Raw genomic sequence first — 21,374 nt, 5'->3', positions numbered from 1 at the left:
GGCAATGGCCAGGCCACAGCTTGAATTCTGCATACAGATATGGAGGCCTCATTTTAGGAAGGATGTAGAGGTGCTGGAACGAGTACAGAGAAGGGTAACGAGATTGGTGAGAGGAACAAAAGGTTGCTCTTACGAAGATAGGCTTAAGTTCTGAAAATTGTAGCGTGTGGAGACTAAGCACCTGCGATTTGATCTGATTGAGGTGTATAAGGCCTTAAATGGTTTGAGCATGCTCAATGCTGATGGGATTCTTATGCACTTGCGGGAGTATAAATTCAAATTGAGGAAAGACAGTTGCAAAATAGATGTGCGGAAAATTGCCTTTAGCCAGTGGGTATTTGATTGCTGAAACAAACTTCCTTCTGTCGTTGCGGAAGTTGATAGCTTAAATTAATTCAAGGAAGGACTAGATGACTAGGAAGACTAGGTGAAATGGGAAGGTCTTTTTTTTTTTTTTTTTTTTTGGCTGATGCTGTATAAGCGTGCTTTTTTGCATCGTACCTATGCAAATGCTAATGCTTTTAATAGGGTTGTATATACCTGTTCTCTGGTATTATTGTGGTTTAACACTCTTGCTCGTGCATGCAACAACTTGTACAGCAATACAACTGAGAGAGAAAAAAAAAAAAAAACTATTTTAATTACCCGTAGGAAGTAAGTAAGAAATAGAAAAGGTAAAAAATATATGAATCCTATAAAACAATAAATTCAGAAGAAACTATACATTAAGGCATTGATGGATGAGAAGTACCAGTTGGAATTTAGATAAAAGCTGTAATTCGAAAGAACGAACGGTAGGAGGATCTGTTAGATGTGTGCTCCTCTGTCCATCATATTTTTATGTTTAACGGAGGACATTTGGGGATGACTACGAAGTCCGAAGATGTTTTGGGGGAGAAGTGGGATCATTGCTTGGCTGATACGGCTATAAAATCTGGTAAGAATTTTACAAAATAACAAATGTATATATTATTTCAATACTGTATTATTCAGAAACTTCTTTAAAAAGTGATTCTGATGAACCGTTCTCTCTATTAAAGCCAGATTTACAGAGGAGTCGTTCCACGATTGTCCCAGGACCTCAAGTTAGGGGTGGGGTCCTAAATGATGTAATTACTATTTGTCCTGGAGCTAAAGCTTTAGGAACTCTAAACATACTTGTGTTCAGGCACTAGACTCCTCGGACCTCGCTCTAGGGCATATATCAGTGATACAGGAAAAACAACAGCAGGTTTGAATAAACCCCAACGTTCCTGTGTATTGCACAGGACTAACGAGACAAAAGGCAGTTAGAGCTCGTTATTTGGCAGAACTTGTAAATTAATGTTTGTTGGGGCATCATTCGAAAAGTATCCCCTCAACTTCTTTCTGTGTATGGATATTTTGTTTAGTGCCTGAAATTTATAAATCTGCTAATTATGATGAGGGAACAATCGAAATTTCAAAATATGCTGTAATGGTAAACTGGCGGTCAGATGTGTTCCAATTTTCCGTTTTCATTTCGTTTGACTCCTGAATAGTGAACTGTGCCCTATTTTCATTGGTCTCCCTTTCCATTGTTTACTTACCTTATTAGATCTTTATTGAAGTTTTTATAAATTATTAAAGAATGAAAATACAGTACAGCCTGTCTCAAACACTGCATGGTTTATTAAAAAGTATTTTGTGTGGAATTTGTTATGATTGTATGCCAAGGCAAACATACAAATAACAAATTACACACAAAAATCAGATAACATCATAATAACAAATAATTGTGAATACACAGGGTTTCTTTCCATGATTTGCCTCATTAAATTACTAAAGGCAGGCTTATCTGTTTACTCAGTTTACCTTTTCCTTCACAAAAATTCATCAACATCACTAAATATCATTTTGTACCATTTCTTCTTTTGTTGTGAGATGTCTCTTTCAAAATATCTGTGATTGATGGTTATGCTACTGATGGGATTGATAAAATTTATGATGTGGTTAATAGTTGAATTGGTGAAATGGGACCGTTTAAGGCAAATCTGCAATGCCTTTTTGTAAAATTTTTATTCTGATATAATGGTTGAGCTTGACACTATATTCTGATTATAGTGGGAAGCACTATAATCAGAATATAGTGTCAAGGTCCTAAATCGTAGGGCCTAAATAGCTATGGGGTATTTATTTATATCATAGGCCCTAAATAGCTATGGGGTAATTATCGGCAATTATACTTTCACTCGAACAGTGCTGTTTCATTAATTTTGACAGTTTGACTACCTACTCTTCCTAATGAAATGGATTCTTGCAGCAAATTCCATGAGAATATATCATGAAAAATAGTCTGTTATTGTGTGCAATGCCAAAACTAAATGTTCCCATTGTTCTACTAGGCCACCCAGCCTCTTTGGTGGGGTTTGGGTGGCCCAGTAGAACATTAAATGATCAATTTTTTTTTTTTTGCTCCGTTGAAATAACTGTCCTTTTAAAATTAATTGTGTGGTGTTGCACTGTGGGCACTGCCCAATAAATCTGGAAAGCTTTGAAGATGTCTTGAGCTGTGTTCGAAGAAATTCATTATCAAAATAAAGAAAAGAAAAAAGGGAAAAAACAAAGCCAGAGGCACACCCACAAATTTAGTTTAGGGAAGTGCTATTTTTAAATTGCACATTGACAGATTTCATAAACTTTAATAAGATTTCATAAACTGCTTTCATAACCACTTGGCAGTACAATTACATAATATAAAACCATCACCCCACCCTCTATGGGTGTGCACCTATGAATAAAGGTATTAAAACTCACACTGACTTTGCAGACCTACAGGCAAGGCAACCAGTCAAAATGGCATGTAGCTGATTGGTGAAATGGGACCGTTGAAATCAGCACATAGTTGACCGCTCAACTGGCCAGTGCAAACTGATGGTAGTAATACATCTGACTGACTGTTACTGTGGGTTTTCATTTTGTATAAATATAATGATCATAGGAACGATGATGACATGAAAGTAAAATGACTGTGAATGCCAATTTTACTTAGTTAAATGTGTTCAAGGTTGAAAATTTCCATTTCCCAGAAGCCAGATAAAAAAGGCGAGTGAATACTCTTTCTCCTTTATTACACCACACTGAACAGCTATTAAAATGTAAGGTGTAATATTAAAAAAAAACAACACACTACAAAGTATTTTAAGATTTTTTATTGAGCACTGAAAAATTTACACCAAAAAATATTAAAATGATTAATCTTAACTACACTGATTTTTCTTTAAAATATCCTCCAAGAAATTTTATCACTGCCTTTCACAGACAGGGTGTTCTGGTGGTTAATTTTATAATAGTGTCTTCAATAACGTTATTCCAAGCAATCTGCAGGGTTTCCCATAAATTTTGTGAAGATGGGCAGATTTCATGGACTTGATATTTAGATGATCTCATAAAAGCTCTGTTGGGTTTAAATCAGGAGATTGGGGTAGCCACACCATAATTTGCAATACCCCTCCTGTTGTTTAGTTGCAAGAAAGTCTGCACAGCTTAAGCTGTGCTTTGGATCATTGTCTTGTGATATAAAATTTCTTACATAAAGTCCAGAGCATATTGTATTACGTTCAGTAATGTTTTCATAACCTTCCTTTTTTTAAAATTCCTTCAATTCTCATGATGTCACCCACTCTCGAAAAACAGAAACAATCCCAGATCATGATGGACCCACCACCATGGAGAGAATGTACAAGGCTCGTGGGATAGAATTTTTCTCAACATGGTCGGTGCTTGTCAACAGGAGAGACTGTTTTTACAGGGATGGGATACATTTGAATAGAAGGGTGCAAGAATATTTGTTGATGCTATTGAGGCAGTGATAGGTTTGTTTGTTTGTTTGGGGATTTATTAGGTGCATTAGCATCTGTGGCCATAGTGCACCAGCAGTGATAGGTGGGTCGGAAAGGTTATAACTAGAGCTGCAGGCAGAGGTGAAAGTGATCCTTACATTGCGACTATTGGTACATGCAGAAGCCTGGAAAGCAAGGTGTCTGGGAATTCAGGCCCTGCTGTGGGTCATCGTGGAACAAAAATACATGGGCTGTGTTAAGACAACTAAGAGTAAGAACCCATGCATGTATACTTGCATGTACTCTAATGCTAGGAGAATTGTAAAAAAATTTGAAGTACTGGTTAAGTCGTTGATTGGAGACATTGTAGGAATAGCGGAGACATGTTATTCAGACATAAGAGATGCTGAATTTGAATATGGGGGAGCACAGTGTATATAGAAAGGATAGGAGAGGTAGAGGGGTTATGCTCTTAGTTAGGAAGAATATTAAATCTGAGGCAGTGTATCCAGTTGATATGGGGTGAAGAGTTTGGTGTGATATAAGCACTAGAAAAACAAAATTGAGAGTAGGTGTGTGTTATTGGCCTGATGACTGTGATGAGTATAGCAAACAGCTATACAGGAAAGTAATAGGCCAGCAAATCAGAATGTCTCATAAAGGGAGATTTTAACTTTCAGATGTTGACTGGAATTTGTGGGTTGGTCACTCACAAGGAAGACATTTGTGGATTTCTTGGATGACTGTTTTCTACAGCAGCATGTTATAGAGGCAACAAGAGGAAGCAATACTCTTGATCTGGTTATTAACAGTGATGCTTCATGCATTAAGAATTTGGGGGTAAAAGACCAACTGGATGGCAGCAATCACAATGTACTAATATGGAATTTAATTAAAGATGTAACTATTGTCAAGGGTTAAGAGAAAGGCTTTTTCTTTCATAAGGGTGACTACAGAGGTCTCGGGCAGTTCTTAAATTATGTTCAGTGGGACCAGCTGATGATGTTACCTACAGAAAATTCTACATGGAAAGTATTCAGGGAAGTAATCAAAGAAGCTACTAGACTTGTCGTACCAATGAAGAAATTCTGTTCAAGGCATAGACTTAAATGGATGTCAGATGAACTATTGAAACATGCAGCAGAGAAGAAAAGTGCATGGGATGCATATAAATTATCAGGTGATACAGAAGCCTATGGTAGATATGAATTAGTCTGTAATCAAGTCACAAAGGAGGTTAGGCAAGCTAAGGATAGATGTATGGCAGTTTGCTTTCAGCCAGAAGGTGGTTGATTATTGGAATAGGCTTCCATCCGTTGTTGTGGAAGTGGATGGGTTGAATAAATTCAAGGGAGAACTAGACAAATTCTTGGAGGGTAGGAGGGGATGGATGGGTGAAGTTTTTTTTTTGGCTGATGCTATATAACAACAAGTCCAACAAGTTGATCGCAGCTTTAATTTCGGTTGATCATGATGAATATATATAATAAATGGATTAGTCAAAATCTAAATGTTATTATAATTATGCACCCTGCTGCATACACTTATTACAAATCCATTGAACCACATGACTACCCTTGTTGCTGCACAGCCGCTAGGTTTGTCTAGTAAAATTTCATGCAGTTACACTGGAGAGCATAGTGTAATTGTTGATTTCTTATTTAGCTCACTTAGTATTAATAACTGGGCAGTACCTATACGTTAATTTAATACCCTTTGATCGCAACTTGGTGATTGTCTCTTCTCCAATGGAGCCTTTATCTTGTGGCTATTCCCAACCTCGTATTGTTTGGCGCTACAAGAATGCAAAATGGGATGACCTGCGAGATTTCTTTTCTTTTTTTTTCTTGGTCTGATTACTTTTCAAAACTTCTGATGTCAACGTTTGCTCAGATCATGTCAGTGAAATTATTCTTGCAGGAATGGAATCCTTTATCCCACACTCCACTTTAAAATCTCGTCCTTTATCTAAACCTTTGTTTTCCAATAAATGTGCGAAGGCTGTTCAAGTGAAGAACGTTGCATATCGTAATTGGCTTGTTTCTAATTCTTCAGTTTCATTTTCTGCCTACACCAAAGCTTGCAACAATTGTAAAGCAGTTATTAATCAGTCCAAACTAGAGTTTGAACAGGCTTAGAGTAGAAAACTTGCTTTTTGCCGTAATGGTAGCCGAGCATTCTGGTCTCTTGCCAAACCTATTGGCCGCAACTTTTGTCCATCTCTGCTCTCACCTCTGTCCTAACCAGATGGTTCTGTTTTCACTTCAGCCAAGGATAAAGCTGACCTGCTAACATCCCATTTTTCTTCCAACTCATGTATTAATGACCTTGGTAAAACACCTCCCACCATTCCCAACATGCTCCATTCAGTGCCTCCTATGGTCTTCCGTCAAAAGGAGTACACCAATGCTAGGAGTTTCGTAAATAAATTTGATGAATTTGAGGTATTGCTCAAAGCATCAAAGGCGGATATTGTTGGGATATCAGAGACATGGTGTCACACAGATATAAGGAATGGAGAACTGGAATTTGGAAAGTACAATGTCTATAGAAAGGATAGACAGGATAGGAAGGGAGGAGGGGTTATGCTATTAGTTAAGAAACACATAAAATCCAAGGAAGTGAAGCCAGTCAACATCGTTGGACAGTGCAGTGTCGAGTCGATTTGGTGTGACATAAGCATTGGAAGATCAAAATTGAGAGTAGGAGTGTACTATAGGCCTAATGACTCTGATGAGTATAATAAGAAACTGTACAGGGAAATAGTGGGCCAGTAAATCAGAGTCTTATAATGGGGGATTTTAATTTCCCAGATATTGACTGGAATTTGTGGGTTGGTCACTCACACACTAGCAAGGCTTTTGTGGATTTATTGGATGATTGTTTTCTACATCAGCATGTTCGGGAGGCAACTAGAGGGAGGAATACTCTTGATTTGATTATCAGCAGTGATTCTTCATGCATTAAGGATCTGCAGATAAAGGAACCACTAGGTGGCAGTGATCACAGTGTGCTGAAGTGGGATTACTCAAAGAGGTAACTACCATCAGGGGTAAAGAGAAGGGTTTTTGCTTTCGTAAAGGCAACTACAATGGTCTGAGGCAGTATTTAAATTCTATACAGTGGGATCAACCGATGATGTTACCAACAGCAAATTCAAAATGGAAAGCATTCAAAGAACTTATTTTGGAAGCTACTAGGCTTTACATACCAACCAAGAAATATTGTTCAAGGTTTAGGCCTCAATGGATGTCAGATGAACTAATGAGACATATGGCGAAGAAGAAAAATGCATGGGATACATATAAATTAACACGTGACACAGAAGCCTATGATAGATATAAGTTGATCTGTAACCAAGTTACAAAGGAGGTTAGGCAGGCGAAGGCAGATTACGAGAAATCTTTGGCAAGGGATGCAAAGAAAAACAGCAAAGAGTTCTTTACTTATTTAAACTCTAGAAGGAAGGGGTTAAATCAGATTGGTCCACTTGATATTGATGGTTCAACTGTTGATGATCCTGCTCAGGTAGCTAACAAACTAAATGAATATTTTGCATCGACATTCACACATGAGGAGTTATTCAGCGAGGGGAATGCCAGAGGTGTATTCAACTCTGGCATTAAGCTAGATAATCTTCTAATAACTGAGAGTAAAGTTGAGTAGAAATTGCTGAAGATAAACACAAGAAAGACACCTGGTGGGGATGGGATCTATCCAGTTATATTAAAGAAGGCAGCAAAGGAAGTAAGCAAACCCTTAGCCATAATTATGAGAGCTTCCTTGGACTCAGGGGAGGTACCCATAGACTGGAAATGTGCAAATGTGACCCCAATTCACAAAGGAGGATCAAAGGCTGACACAAGTAATTATAGACCTGTGAGTTTAACTTCTGTTCCAGGAAAATTAATGGAGACACTGGTTAAAGAAACACTGCAGGATCATCTAGACAAGACTTCAGTTATAGCTCGGACAAAGCATGGTTTTGTTAAGTGGAAGTCTTGCCTGACCAATTTGATTGGATACTATGATGCAGTCATAAAAGAGCTGGATGCAGGTAATAACTTTGATATTATATACTGGGATCTTAGAAAGGCTTTTGATACTGTTGCACATCGAAGACTGCTGCACAAATTGGAGCAGTGTGGTATTGGAGGCAAATTGCTGCTATGGATAAAGGGGTGGTTCAGGGGGAGAAGACAGGGAATGGTAATCAATGGACACTGCTCCTCGTGGACTAATGTTATTAGTGGAGTCTCACAGGGTTCAGTGTTGGGTCCATTATTGTTTTCTCTATTTATAAATAATATTGATGATGGTATATCAAGCTTAATGTCCAAGTTTGCAGACGATACAAAGATTGGCAGGGTTGTTAAGGACACAACTGATGCTATGCTGCTGTAACAGGATCTGGAAAGGTTGAGCAGATGGGCTGAGAGGTGGCAAATGAAGTTTAACATTGACAAATGTAAAGTACTATATTTGGGAAACAGCAACCCCAGAGCAACGTATCAACTGTGTGGTACTACACTGACAGTGGTAGAAAATGAAAAGGACCTGGGGGTAATTGTGCAGATAGATATGAAGTTCTCTGAACAGTGCAGATGGGCTGCAAGCGCAGCTCATGGTGTCTTGTCAATGATATACAGGAATTTTTCTAGCAGGGATAAGGAGGTGATTATTCCCTTGTATAAGGCAATGGTCAGGCCACTTCTTGAGTACTGTATACAGGTCTGGAGGCCTCATATCAAGAGGGATGTAGAGCTGCTGGAATGACTACAGAGAAGGGCAACAAGATTAGTGAATGAAACAAAGGATTGCTCTTACGAAGAAAGGCTTAAGGTTTGCAAATTACAGTGTCTGGAGACTAGGCATCGGCGAGGTGATCTGATAGAGGTATATAAAGACTTGAATGGTTTGAGCATGCTCAATGCTGATGGGATTCTTCCTCTTGCTCAGAATAATCACCTGAGAGGGCATAAATTCAAATTGAGGAAAGACAGATGTAGGATAGATGTGTGGAAATTTGCCTTTAACCAGCGGGTAGTTGGTTGGTGGAAAAGACTTCCATCCCCTGTTGTGGAAGTTGATAGCCTAAATAAATTTAAGGCTCAGCTGGACAGGTATTTCGAATGAACGGAGGGGTGAAGTGGAAGTTTTTTTTTTTTTTTTTATTGCATCATATACCTCTGCTAATGCTAAAAGGATGTCAGAAGGATTTTGAAGAATCTTGATACTAAGAAAGCTCCAGGTCCCGATGGTATTTCTCCACTTGTTCTTAAAACCTGTGCTCCTGAACTTACTTTGTTCTTTGCTGCCTTTTTTTTCATTTTTCTTAATCTGAAGGTGTTTTTCCTTCTGCTTGGAAATATGCTCATATCCAGCCAGTTCCTAAAAAGGGTGACAAATCTCTCCCATCCAATTATCGTCCCATTGCAATTACTTCTACCCTTAGAGTAATGGAGAAATCAGTTAACTGCCAACACTTAAAACTACCTAGAAACCTTCCGTCTGATCAACGATCGCCAGTATAGATTCTGTCAGTGTCGATCAACTGGTCATATTCTGGCTTATGTTACCCATTTATGGACTAATTCAATAGAAAAGTTCGGTGAAACACAAGCAGTTGCTCTTGACATCTCAAAAGCTTTCGATTGTGTTTGGCATAAAGGTCTTCTAAACAAGCTTCCATCTTATAGTTTGCCAACTGTTTTTTATAATTGTTTATCCAGTTTTCTCTCTGATCGCACGCTGAGGGTGATGGTAGATGGCTCTCTGTCTTCTAACTTCTTCACTAATGCCGGTGTCCCCCAAGGTTCAGTTCTTTCCCCCACTCTTTTCCTCTTGTATATTAATAACCTTCTTCCATTGACCGGAAATCCTATCCATAGTTTTGCCGATGATAGCACACTGCATTCCACTTTCCATTTTGAGAAACCTTGTCCTGCTCAATCAGCTTCAACTTCTCGAAAATCTGCTACCAATTCCTTAAATGCCGATCTCCAGGTATTCTCCACTGGGGCAAAGACAACTTAGTTGATTTCAATGCTTCTAAAACTCAGTCTTGTCTGATATCTCGCAAAAAGGATTCTTCTTCTCCTATGCTTATCTTTGGTGACACTCCGATTTCTAGGCAAAATGATATATCTCTTTTGGGGATTACCCTGACTTCTAATCTCTCTTGGCACAAGCACATTACAAATATTGCTTCCTCTGCATCTAAAACAGTTGGTTTTCTCTTTCGCTCTTGGCATTACTTTTCTTCCAAACAGCTGTTCACTCTTTACAAATCGCAAATCCGTCCTACCATGAAATATTATTCCCACATCTGGGGTGGTGCCCCCAAAACCTCTCCCCAGGCTTCTTGATTCCGTTCAGAAGAGGGCAGTTAGGTTAATTAATGACTCCTCTCCTCTCTAACAGAGTCTCTCCACTCACTCTCATAGACGTACTGTTTCTGCTGCATGCCTTTTCTACAGATATTTCCATGGGCGCTGTTCTTTTGAATTGGCTGCTATAATTCTCACTCTCTCTTTCAAAACAGTCCGAACACGTGTCGCCACCAGCCAACATCCATTTACTGTCCAACTTCAAACTCACAGAACCAACTTTTCATCTTCCTCGTTTATTTATTTAACTGCCGTTTTCTGGAACAACCTTCCTTCATACGTATTTCCTGAAAATTACGGTCTACAGAAGTTCAAGTCCAGTGTCAACAAATATCTTTTGTTTTTTTTTCTCAACCTCCAACCCAAGCATGGTAATAAGTACTATAGGTTCTAATACCTCTCGTTTGGGATTTACATTAAAAAAAAAAAAAAAAAAAAACCTACTACTGGTACCATGCTTGACTGTAAGCACTAAACAATGTGGCACAATTTTTTTCAGTTGATTGTCTCTCATAAATTGTATGCTTGGATCCATAAATTTCAAATTTGGATTCATCCATCCATAGCATTTTTTTACTCTTCAATTTTCTAACATTGATGACTCTTAGCCCATGCCATCCATTTTTTTAAGGTTTCTGTTTTACTAAGTGTTTTCATACTGCTACACGACCATGAAGTTCTGCTTGTTTAAGATGAAGTTTTACAGTGGATGTAGACACAGGAGTTTCTCTGTTCCTATTGAACTCAGCTTGGATTTCAGATGCAGTAAGTCAGTCATTGACTGCATTTAGAAATCAGAGTTATGGTCTTATCTTACACTACCATTGTTACGCTCAGTCATCTCGATTGTGGTTTGTCCTTTAAATGCTTATCTCCATGAATTGTTGAATGGTTGTTGTTTGCGCTCCTTTAAGTGAAATACCTAGTTTTTTGCCAATACGTATCATTTTCTTTATACAGAGTTATAATAGCAGCGTTTTTTTTTTTTCTTTTTCAACATTTAGTTCCTTATTTCTTGCCATGTTTATCATGAAAGACACTAAACTTACACCAAACACTTTCTGAATTACGTGTTCAATTTCATAAGTTACAGCTCTTACTTCCAATTTATATTATATAGAATCTACTACAACAGTCAGGAATTTTCTGTTTTACCACATTCGGGAGTCTTCTATACCTTTCTTTAATATTCTAGAAATTTTTTAAATATTTGTAATTATTCAAGTTTTGATTTTTATATAATTAGAAAATATTTTTATAACAATCAAAAAATTGAACCGACTAGTAAGGTACTCTTTTAATGAAAACTTTGAAAATTAAGAAAAATGAAATGTGATTCCAATCTGTTAGGCAGGAGTGTATATTATGATGCTGTCTCTGGGTATTATTTGATATGCTGTAAAAAATGGAGTGTGATTCATTGCACTGAGTAGTAATGGGCATAATTTTAGTAATTGGGAGATTTAAATAATTGAATGGATCATTCGAATGATACGAGTATAAACGAGTATAATCGAATGATTTTTCTATAATCAAATTAATTATTTGTGACATTTTAATTGTACCCATCACTCACTTAGAGGTCAGTGCTATTCATGAAACACATTTGTTTCTTTCACTGCAGATTATTTTCTTTTAGCCAGGCAAATGAATTTTGTAAAAAATTATCAAGTACATTTTTTTTTTTTTTTTTTTTTGACAACTTGAATTTTCACTTATTTCAGTTCTGCAAGTGAAGGTTATAAGTTAGAAATGGTTTAGTTTTTGTAATTAAATTTTTTCTAATTGACCACTGAAAAGAAAAATAAATTCATCTGTTCATTTTTATTTGATTATTAGGAACTGGACTGGCATTGGGTGTGCTTTTTTCACTACTGCTGAAAAGTAAGTTTATTTGTTGCAAGTTTTTTTTCATTTTGTCCTTTACAGATGAGAATCTGAATAAATTATATAGTTATTGGAAACAGACTTTTAAAGTTATTGTTACTGTTATGTTTATGAAGTTGTGTTCGAAATTTTTTTATATTGCACACATTTCACAAAGGTGGAATGTATTTTTTTCTTTGTGTACCATATGGAAATATATTTTTTTAATCTTTGAAACAGACGAGTTTGATGCAGAAAAAGTTTAATTATATTCTTCTGTGCTTCTATAAAACATCCAATGGTTCTGGGTATTTTGTTTTCTTCATTTAAGAAATTTTCCAGATTTTTTTTAAAATCTGCATTTATCTTGTTAGTTATTTGGCTGATATGACTCAGCAAATTGAGAGAATGTTTAGGTTGGCAATTATCACAATCTAAATCATCCATTTGGCTTGTTGTCTCTTCTGTCTATATCTGTGCCTAGGAACTGGATTTGTATAATCCCCATCCAATAGTTTGTAATATGTCTGTCCCATTTTGCTTTATTGTTTAATGTTTAAATATTGTGGAGAATTGCTATATTAGGACTGAAAAAATACTGATGTGCCCAGAAACTGCAAATTTTGTTTACTGGATCTGGTAGAATTAAGGAATTTTTTTAGTGCTAACCAAATTTTAATCTTTTATCAATAGTGGAAGACAAACAGGAAAATAATATATGTTAATTGTTTTAATAGCAAAGTGCATATTTAAATTTACTTCATATGTAAAATAAGTTTAAGGCGAAGACAAGTTGAAGCTGACATTTTCTGTTGAAAAAGTAAAGAAAAAAATCCACAGGTAGTGGATCTGTTAAATTAGAATAACAGTCAGTTTTATTTATTATTATTATTATTATTAGCCATACAGTGCAAGGAAGCCTGAGGTTTATGCTGCACCAGACAAAAAAAAAAAAAAAAATTCCTGAGTACTCTGAGAGAGAGAGAGAGAGAGAGAGAGAGAGAGAGAGAGAGAGAGAGAGGGGTAGAAAGGAATCACCAAGAAAGAGAAGAATGATGATATCCAGCTCAGGACCCTGGGTGTGCCAAGCCCATACTCACCAGATATGAGCCCCTGGGGATATATTTTGATGAATATATGGTACCTGAATCTCTTAGATTTGTTATAACACTTTTCTAGGCAAAGAAACACAGTATCTTTTGAAGGTTTTGCTATCCTTTGAATTATATAATACTAATATCTTTGTTGTAACTATCTTAAAAAAAAGTAAACTTTATACTAAAAAGACAGTTTTGTATCAGCCAAGAAAACATTGAAATTAAAATAAAAATCCAATGCTTCAAATGTTAATTTGTCATGTTTGTTTAGTGAAAAAGTCAATTTCTTAAAACATTTACTTAAGTTATAAACAAACAGCATTAAGAAATTTAATGATTTAAATTAAATTTTGTTTGTTATATGTAGCAGAGATTGAATTAGCTTAATTGTTCAGTTAATGATAAAAAAAAAACTCTCTACTACTCTACTCACAGTAGTGTAATACACAGTAAATACTATTTGAACTCAATATCCGTTACTGAATAGTTCCATGCATCACATAAAGTTTGTAGTAGAGATATATGCAAGTCATGATCAACTTTTATTGGAGATTAATCTTTAGTACTATCTAGGATGTTTGTTCCCTGCCATAATGTAATATTTGTAAAAGGTACACTGTATATAAATATTTATATAATTCTAAGTAACAAACTACATTAAGTTTGTAGTACTTCATACTCATCACAGTTATTACGCCTATAACACACTACTACCCTTATTTTTGTTTTCTTAGTGCTCATGTCATGGCTACGGACATGGCTCATGTCCGTAGCCAGGTGGGCAGGAGCAGCAGTGCACAGTACATGCTTCTTGATCAGACCGGGGTTCAAGCCCATGACCACCATCCCCAAAGAGGTCAGTGGAGACGAGCCCCACCAGGCGAAATATGGGGGGTAGGCAGGGAGGAGAGGAGACAGAGATCCGTCTCCTCTATTCCCTGCCTGGGGATGGGATTTTAAAGGGAACCAGGTTAGAGTACCCAGTTCGGATCGCCAATGGCGTGTTGGCAGCAAAGCCGCAGAATGTCTTCGTCGGTGTCATGTCCAAGGAGTGTCGAATCCGGTATAAAGGTCCAGCTGCCCATCCCGCTCTGGGGGTGGGATATGTTAGCTGGCAGTGGGGAACCTACCAGGTGAGGGGGGGGGGAGACACGCATATTTACTTCATTCGTAATGTGCATTCTCACTCTACTTGCATTCTTTTTTTTTTTTTTATACTTTTTTCTTATTTTATAATTTTTTTTTTTTTTATATATATATTTTTATTTTATTTTTTTATTTCACTCAACTCATTCATCTTTTTCTCACACACCAGGAGGGGATGCAATGATGGGTAGCGTAAATTTAAATACTAATTAAAACTAGGGTTAGTGTGTACTTAACTTAGCATTTGTGGTTTGTGTTCTTTTCTCTCACGCTTACACTTTTATTCATTCTTCTAGCTCTCATCTCATTTATTCGACTCTTTCTTTCTGCACTGCACTCTCTGGGCACCGCAACTTACTGTTATTCTTCAGTTGTGGTGCAGGCCAGGGGAGAATGCAGTCATAGTGTTTATGTGGTTTGTAAATGTTTGTTGGTACAGTATATATAAAGTAATGTAAGTTATTTTTAACTTTGTATTCTTTCAGCCAATTACATTTGCTCTTCTGCTCATTCCCATTCACTTTCTTTGCATGCATTCCCATCCCCCTCCCCTACATTGGTTTGGGGCCCCAGGTTCCTACACATGGCATGGTAGTCATGGGGAGTTTTGTTATGTCAGGTTTCTGTCAGGGTGCAGAATAATGCTATCCTAACAGTTTTTAAGTCATCATCTGGGCGTGGTGGGAAACTTGGGCAATTTTACTATTGATTATTATTTAATTGCTGGGGGGCTGAATTGCCATTCTTTGCATTGCTCTGCGCATTTCGAAAACTTTCTGTGTGAAAGATGTAAAAGCTTTATAATTTTGCTCTTCTATGATGAAGAGATGTTCTTCTCCCCTGGGAAGGGGACCAATCTGTGCTATTAGCACTGTTCTGGGGATGTCATATATTATACATTCATAGAGAATGTGTGCCCAGTCTTCACTTTCGCCACAGGTGCAGTTTGGGTCATCGGTCAGGCCTAAGGAGGTTAGTTTGGCTTTTAGGGAGCCATGCCCTGTCAATATAAATGTTGTAAAAAGTCCAGGGGCATACCACTTAGGTGGCTTTGGGCTAACCATTGACACCAGTAGCAGAAACCGTTTGGTGACCAGACCTCTGGTTTCCTGCTCCCACTTTGTTTGCCATAGCTCGTGGAGCTTTGTGGCTATTCTTTTTCTTTCATCATTGAAGGTATTGGTTGTATCAAGGGCTATCCCCAGAAATTCTGTGGGTATGCCCTTTTTAAATCTATAATATAAGCCTCTTTTGGCTACTTCCAGGTAAAGTGGGAGAGTTCCGGCCAGCAACTGTAGTGCAGGTGTGCTTACTGTGCGACATGCTCTGGTAATAGTGAGTAGTATTGTCCTTTGTATCGATTCTAATTTATTCCTATTTCTTACTATGGCTGAGCGGATGAACCACGCACCGGCTCCATAGGTGATAACAGGTAGGAACATTGCACGGTATATGATTGCCAGGGTCTTTCTTTTGAGTCCCCAGTCTGCTCGACTGATCCTGGCAATCATACCTGCATAATTTCGCACTTTCTTTGCCAAGTAGATCAAATGGGGGTAAAAAGTTAATTTTGAATCAAAGACCACTCCAAGATATTTTAGTTCTGTTACCATTTTTATAGTAATTGTGTTAATTTTGATTTGTGGACGTCTTCTTATGTCCAAATTACCTTTTAGAAGTATTTGTTTGGTTTTTTCAGGTGATATTTTGAGCATGTGCATTTGTGCCCACTCCTGCAGCTGCAAGAGAGCGGCATTTGATCTTTGCTCTACAACCACTCGTGAGTTGCCTTTTACAAGGAAAATCATGTCGTCTGCAAAGGCCAGGCTTTCCACGGGGCCCAGATCCAAGGCCAGAAATTCATCCAGAACAATGTTCCAAAAGAAAGGGCCAAGGATTGATCCCTGCGGGCAGCCTTTATTCACAGGGCGTGTCAATTCCTGGAACCTTGTGCGTACTGAGACACTTCTGTCTGTAAGGTAGCTGTTTATTACCTTATAGAGGTTTTGTGGGGCATTTGCCTGGCGAAGTCTCCAAGGACACTAGGCCACCACAGTGAGTCAAATGCCCCAGCAAAGTCAATGGAGATTGCCAGCATATATTTCTCCTCTGTGTTTTTAACTGTTGTCAGTAGGTGGTGCATGGCATCCTCCGTAGAATTGCCCTGCTTAAAACCATACTGATTGTTGGAATGCAAGCCTGCTTCTGTGTAATATTGAGCTAATCTGCTGTATATTAATCTTTCGTATATTTTCCCTAGTACACGGAGTAGGGCTATTGGTCTATATGATTTGGGATCAGTAGGGAGTTTTTCAGGGTTTTTCAGGATTAACCTTAACACAGCTTGTTTCCATATTTTTGGGAATATACCTTCTGTCATACAGTTATTATATAGTGCTATTAATTTATCTGGTGCTATTTCCGCTAATTTTTTGATAATCTCAACCTCTGAAAGATCAAAACCTGGGCATTTATTGTTTTTGGTTTTAGATAATGCTATTTCTAAGTCTTGTATAGTGAACAGAGGTTCAATATTGGCATTGTTCATATTCAGTGTTTTCTTTTATAATGTCGAGCTGGGTGTGGGAATGATTTCCAGTTTCAGTCTGAATGATACTGTCTAGGATGTTATTTACAGAATCCACCCAACACAGGGTTGGGGTTCCATCTGGTTTGACAGTAGTTTCTAAGACATCTCCTCTTGGCAGCTTGTTGGTCACTATTCTGTAGACAACTCCCCAAGGGTTATTGTTTCCAGTAGTTCCCACCAAGTGCTTCCAGCATTCCTTTTTCTTATCTCTTATGAGGGCTGTATACTGATTCCTGAGAGTTTTATAAGAATCTCTCAGTGCATCCACCTCATTTTGTGACCAAGATGTTCTGGCTCTTTGAAAATGTCTCCGTGCCTGGTGTACCCTACTTCTGAGTATAGTCAGTTCGGGGCACCACCAGGGAACTGTCTGCTTCTTCGGTTTTTTCCGTGGGATAGACAGGGTTGCTGTTTTTGTTAAAATGTTTGTCATAGTCAGTGCTTGCTCGTCCGGGCTACAGTTGCCTGATCTAGACCACTCATTTTCCTGTTTTTGCAGCTCAGCTGCTGTATGTTCTGCAAAAATCTGCCAGTTTGCCTTTTTAAGGTTATACCTTTTGATATCCAACAGAGAGTGTTGGGTTGTTTGTAATTGCCTGTTTAGTTTGAAGGAAATGGCTCTGTGATCTGATGTGGTCCAGGCTGGCTGGACACACCAGTCTGATTTTATAAGCTATTGAATTGGTGGCAAGAGTGATATCAATGTCACTCTCCCACATGGTACTGCTAAAAGTTGGGAGGTTATTTGGTTGGTTTAGTACTTGAAAGGGTGAGGTGGCTATATAGTCTGAAAGTATCTGACCGTTGTGTGTGCCTGCTCTGTCTTCTGTACGGCTATGCCATAAGGCTGACCGGCAGTTGACAGCACACACTATGATATTTGCAGTAGGTAGCAAGTTTGTGACTACTTGTAGGTATTCAATAGTTGGATTTATATATTATCATCACTTATAAGTTTATCAAGTGGAAATCTGCTGTACACCAATGGAAACAGTGAAAGGAGTGAAGGTGGAGTTGGGTTTCTGGTCCATAAAGATTTTAAAAACAACATTTTGGAATTCAAAAGTACATCACCAAGGGTGTCAAGACTAATATTCAAGATTTCTAAGAAGTACAAGCTAAAGATTATAATGATTTATGCACCAACGTCGAGCCATGATGATGAAGAGGTTGAAGAAATATACACTGAAATTGAGAGTCTTCTAGATGAGCAGAAAACCCACTACACTATTATTATGGGGGACTTCAATGCTAAGGTTGGAAAAAGGCAAAACAGTGCAGAAAGAGGAACTATAGGAAATTTTGGAATTGGTGAAAGAAATAAAAGAGGTGAAAGACTTGTGGAATTTGCAGAATCTCAAGGACTGTCAGTAATGAACACTTTTTTTCAAGAAAAGGGTGAATAGAAAGTGGACATGGAAGAGTCCAAATGGATTAACAACTAATGAAATCGACTTCATCCTCACTAACAGAAGATATATTGTGAATGATGTTACCGTCCTGAATAAGGTAAATGTTGGAAGTGATCACAGAATGGTAAGATGTACACTTGATATAGATGTAGGAAAGGAAAGGAAAAAACTGACTCGAGTAAATAATACAAAGGTCTTTGAAATAGCAGAGGAGGAGAAAAAGCAGTGTGTACTGGAACTTAAGAACAAGTTTAAGCTTCTGCAGACTGCTCAGGACCAAGATATCGACGAGGAATATTACAACTTTCTGAAAGTGATAAAGCCCAAGAAACCTATAGGGAAACAGAAATCCAAAGAAGAAAAAATTAGTCAAGAAACACTTGTCATGATGAACCAAAGACGACAAATGAAGAGCAAGAAACACACTGACAGGGAGAAAATTGAGTATACTGAGTTATGCAAAGCCATTAGAAAGAGACTCAGAGAGGACATAAGAAGATTTAACACAAGAAAAGTAGAACAAACATTAAGGGTAAACAAAGGATTTAAATCAGCAGCCATGAGCAGTAATACAGAAAGACAAATGATACTGAAACTGAAGAATAGCGATGGTGTACTTATAAACAGCAGAGAAGGCATAATTCAAATAGCAGAAGACTACTATAGAGAATTATACAAGGAGCGAAGGAATGATACCAGCAGTGGGGAACATGGATTGCAAAGTAGCAACACATACGACATACCCGATATTCTTCCTGATGAGGTAGAACATGCATTGAAGAAAATGAAGAATCGGAAAGCCTCGGGGGAAGAGGAAGTTACTGTAGAGTTGTTAAAATTGGGAGGAAGAGACATAACACAAAAACTGGCAAGGCTCTTCACAAAGTGCATTAGAAAAGGTGTGATGCCTAAGCAGTGGAATAATGCAATCATAGTTTTGCTGCATAAGAAAGGAGATAAATCAGAAATTGGAAATTATAGACCAATTAGCTTGTTATCCCATATCTACAAGTTGTTCACAAGGGTCATTACTAACAGATTAGAAAGAATACTTGATGAGAATCAACCGACAGAGCAAGCTGGCTTTAGGACAGGATTCTCAACTATGGATCACCTTCACGTAATATCACAGCTAATGGAGAAAGCAAATGAATATAAAATACCATTATGCCTGGCATTTGTGGATTATGAAAAGGCATTTGACTCCATACAGCATAAGGCAATGTTTCGGGCACTGGAAAGACAAGGCATAGAGACTCCATATATTATGATTTTGAAGAAAATATATGAGAGTGCTACATCCTTTATTAGACTAGACAAAGACAGTAGCAAATTTAAAATCGAGAAAGGAGTTCAACAAGGAGACACAATATCTCCGAAGCTGTTTACTGCTGCCCTTGAGGAAGCTTTCAGAAGATTAGACTGGTCGCAGAAAGGAGTCAATGTGAACGGAGAGTACCTAAACCATTTACGATTTGCAGATGACATTGTGGTCATAAGCCACGATCCCAAAGAATTAGAGGAAAATCTTAATCAGTTATGCACAGTTAGTAAGGATTTTGGACTAAAGATGAATATGGCTAAAAAAAAAGTAATGATGAACAAGTATGCCACGGAAAGGGAAATAATGATTGAAGGAGCAGTAATTGAAAAGGTGGAGTCATATACTTATCTGGGACAAGTTATTAGCTGTAATAATGATAAATGGCTGGAAGTCAAGAGAAGAATAAATTTTGGATGGATAGCATTCAGGAAATATAGTCACATACTGAAGAGCAATATCCCAGTTTGTCTGAAACATAAAATAATGAACCAATGTATACTCCCCACCATGACTTATGGAAGTGAAACTTGGACACTCACCAAAAGAATGGAAGAGAAGCTAAGAACTACACAGCGAAGAATGGAACGAATTATATTGGGAATCAGACTGTTAGATAAGAAGAGAAACACATGGATTAGGCAGCAAACTCAAGTAAAGGACATTCTTATCAAAACTAAAGAACTAAAATGGTCTTGGGCAGGACACATAGCTCGAAGACATGATGACAGATGGACTAAGAAAATAACAGAATGGTACCCAAGAGGAGCTAGAAGAAAACCTGGAAGACAAAGGCGGAGATGGATAGATGAAATTCATGAGTTTCTGAGTAGTAAATGGATGGCCAGTGCTCAAAACAGAAGGAACTGGAAAGTTGCTGGAGAGGCCTTCATCCTGCAGTGGATTGAAAATGGCTGATGATGATGATTATCACCTGGTCTGGAATATAGTGAAATAATGTAAAACTGTCCTACAGCACTGGTAATATGGGCACACACTCCCACTGGGGAGCAGAGGTGACCCACCTTTGTGACTGTAAACTCAGTATTTTTAACTACTATTGCTGTGGAAGGGACACCTGAGGTGTATTCTATTATTTTATAGTCTCTTGGGTATCCCTGAACTCTACCCATATGTTCGTAGGGCTCCTGGAGTACCAAGATATCTATATTATTTTCTTCCAATTTGAGTTTGATCTGATCTACAACGGCTCTTGCTCTTCAATTGGCATTCAATTGGACAAGATTTAGAGCCCTAGTCACATTTAAATTTTCAATCTGGCCCATAGTTGGTCCTAGATTGTATAAGTTTTGCCATTTTTTTATAACTGGGGCATTTATCATCCCTGATACTATGTGTATAGTCAGTCAGCCGTGCTGCCTTGCAGGTAGCACATTTTGGCTGCTGAGACTTATTTTTGCAATTTTTTAATCGTGGCCAGTGACTGCACAGTGACCACAGACAGGTTCTTTCTGAGTGCAGTCTCTGGCAATGTGACTATATTTATGGCAGTTAAAGCAACTTTGGATAGGGAAATGTTCTCTAAATCTATGACTGGTCCAGCCAGCATAGATTCTCTGTTGTCCCTGCAATACCTTCCAAATTTTTGGTGTAATTTCTGCAATTATGTTGAGTTGTCCATTCCTTTTGTTTTTTGTTGCTCTTTTCAGCAGGAATTCAGCAGCAAATTCATCTATTGTCATTTCATTGTTAAAGTTTTTGAAGTAGATATCCATCATGAATTCTTTTTTCT

General features: G+C 37.8%; 1 protein-coding gene across 1 annotated transcript in view; it reads left to right on the top strand.

Annotated features, from left to right (window-relative positions):
* The first annotated feature begins 793 nt into the window (after positions 1–793).
* LOC150076013 (MICOS complex subunit Mic10-like) overlaps positions 794–21,374 on the top strand; it is a 36,276-nt gene continuing 15,695 nt past the window's right edge. The window contains exons 1-2 of the mRNA XM_090387591.1: positions 794–937; positions 12,029–12,073. Of these exons, the coding sequence (XP_090243717.1) occupies positions 841–937; positions 12,029–12,073 (142 nt within the window). The 5' untranslated portion in view covers positions 794–840. The remainder of the gene's footprint in view (positions 938–12,028; positions 12,074–21,374) is intronic.

This window comes from Mastigoproctus giganteus, chromosome 13 (assembly GCF_048544385.1).
Source record: "Mastigoproctus giganteus isolate SK-2022 chromosome 13, ASM4854438v1, whole genome shotgun sequence".
Taxonomy (NCBI): Eukaryota; Metazoa; Arthropoda; class Arachnida; order Uropygi; family Thelyphonidae; genus Mastigoproctus; species Mastigoproctus giganteus.
This window is presented reverse-complemented; position numbering and strand designations above follow the sequence as displayed.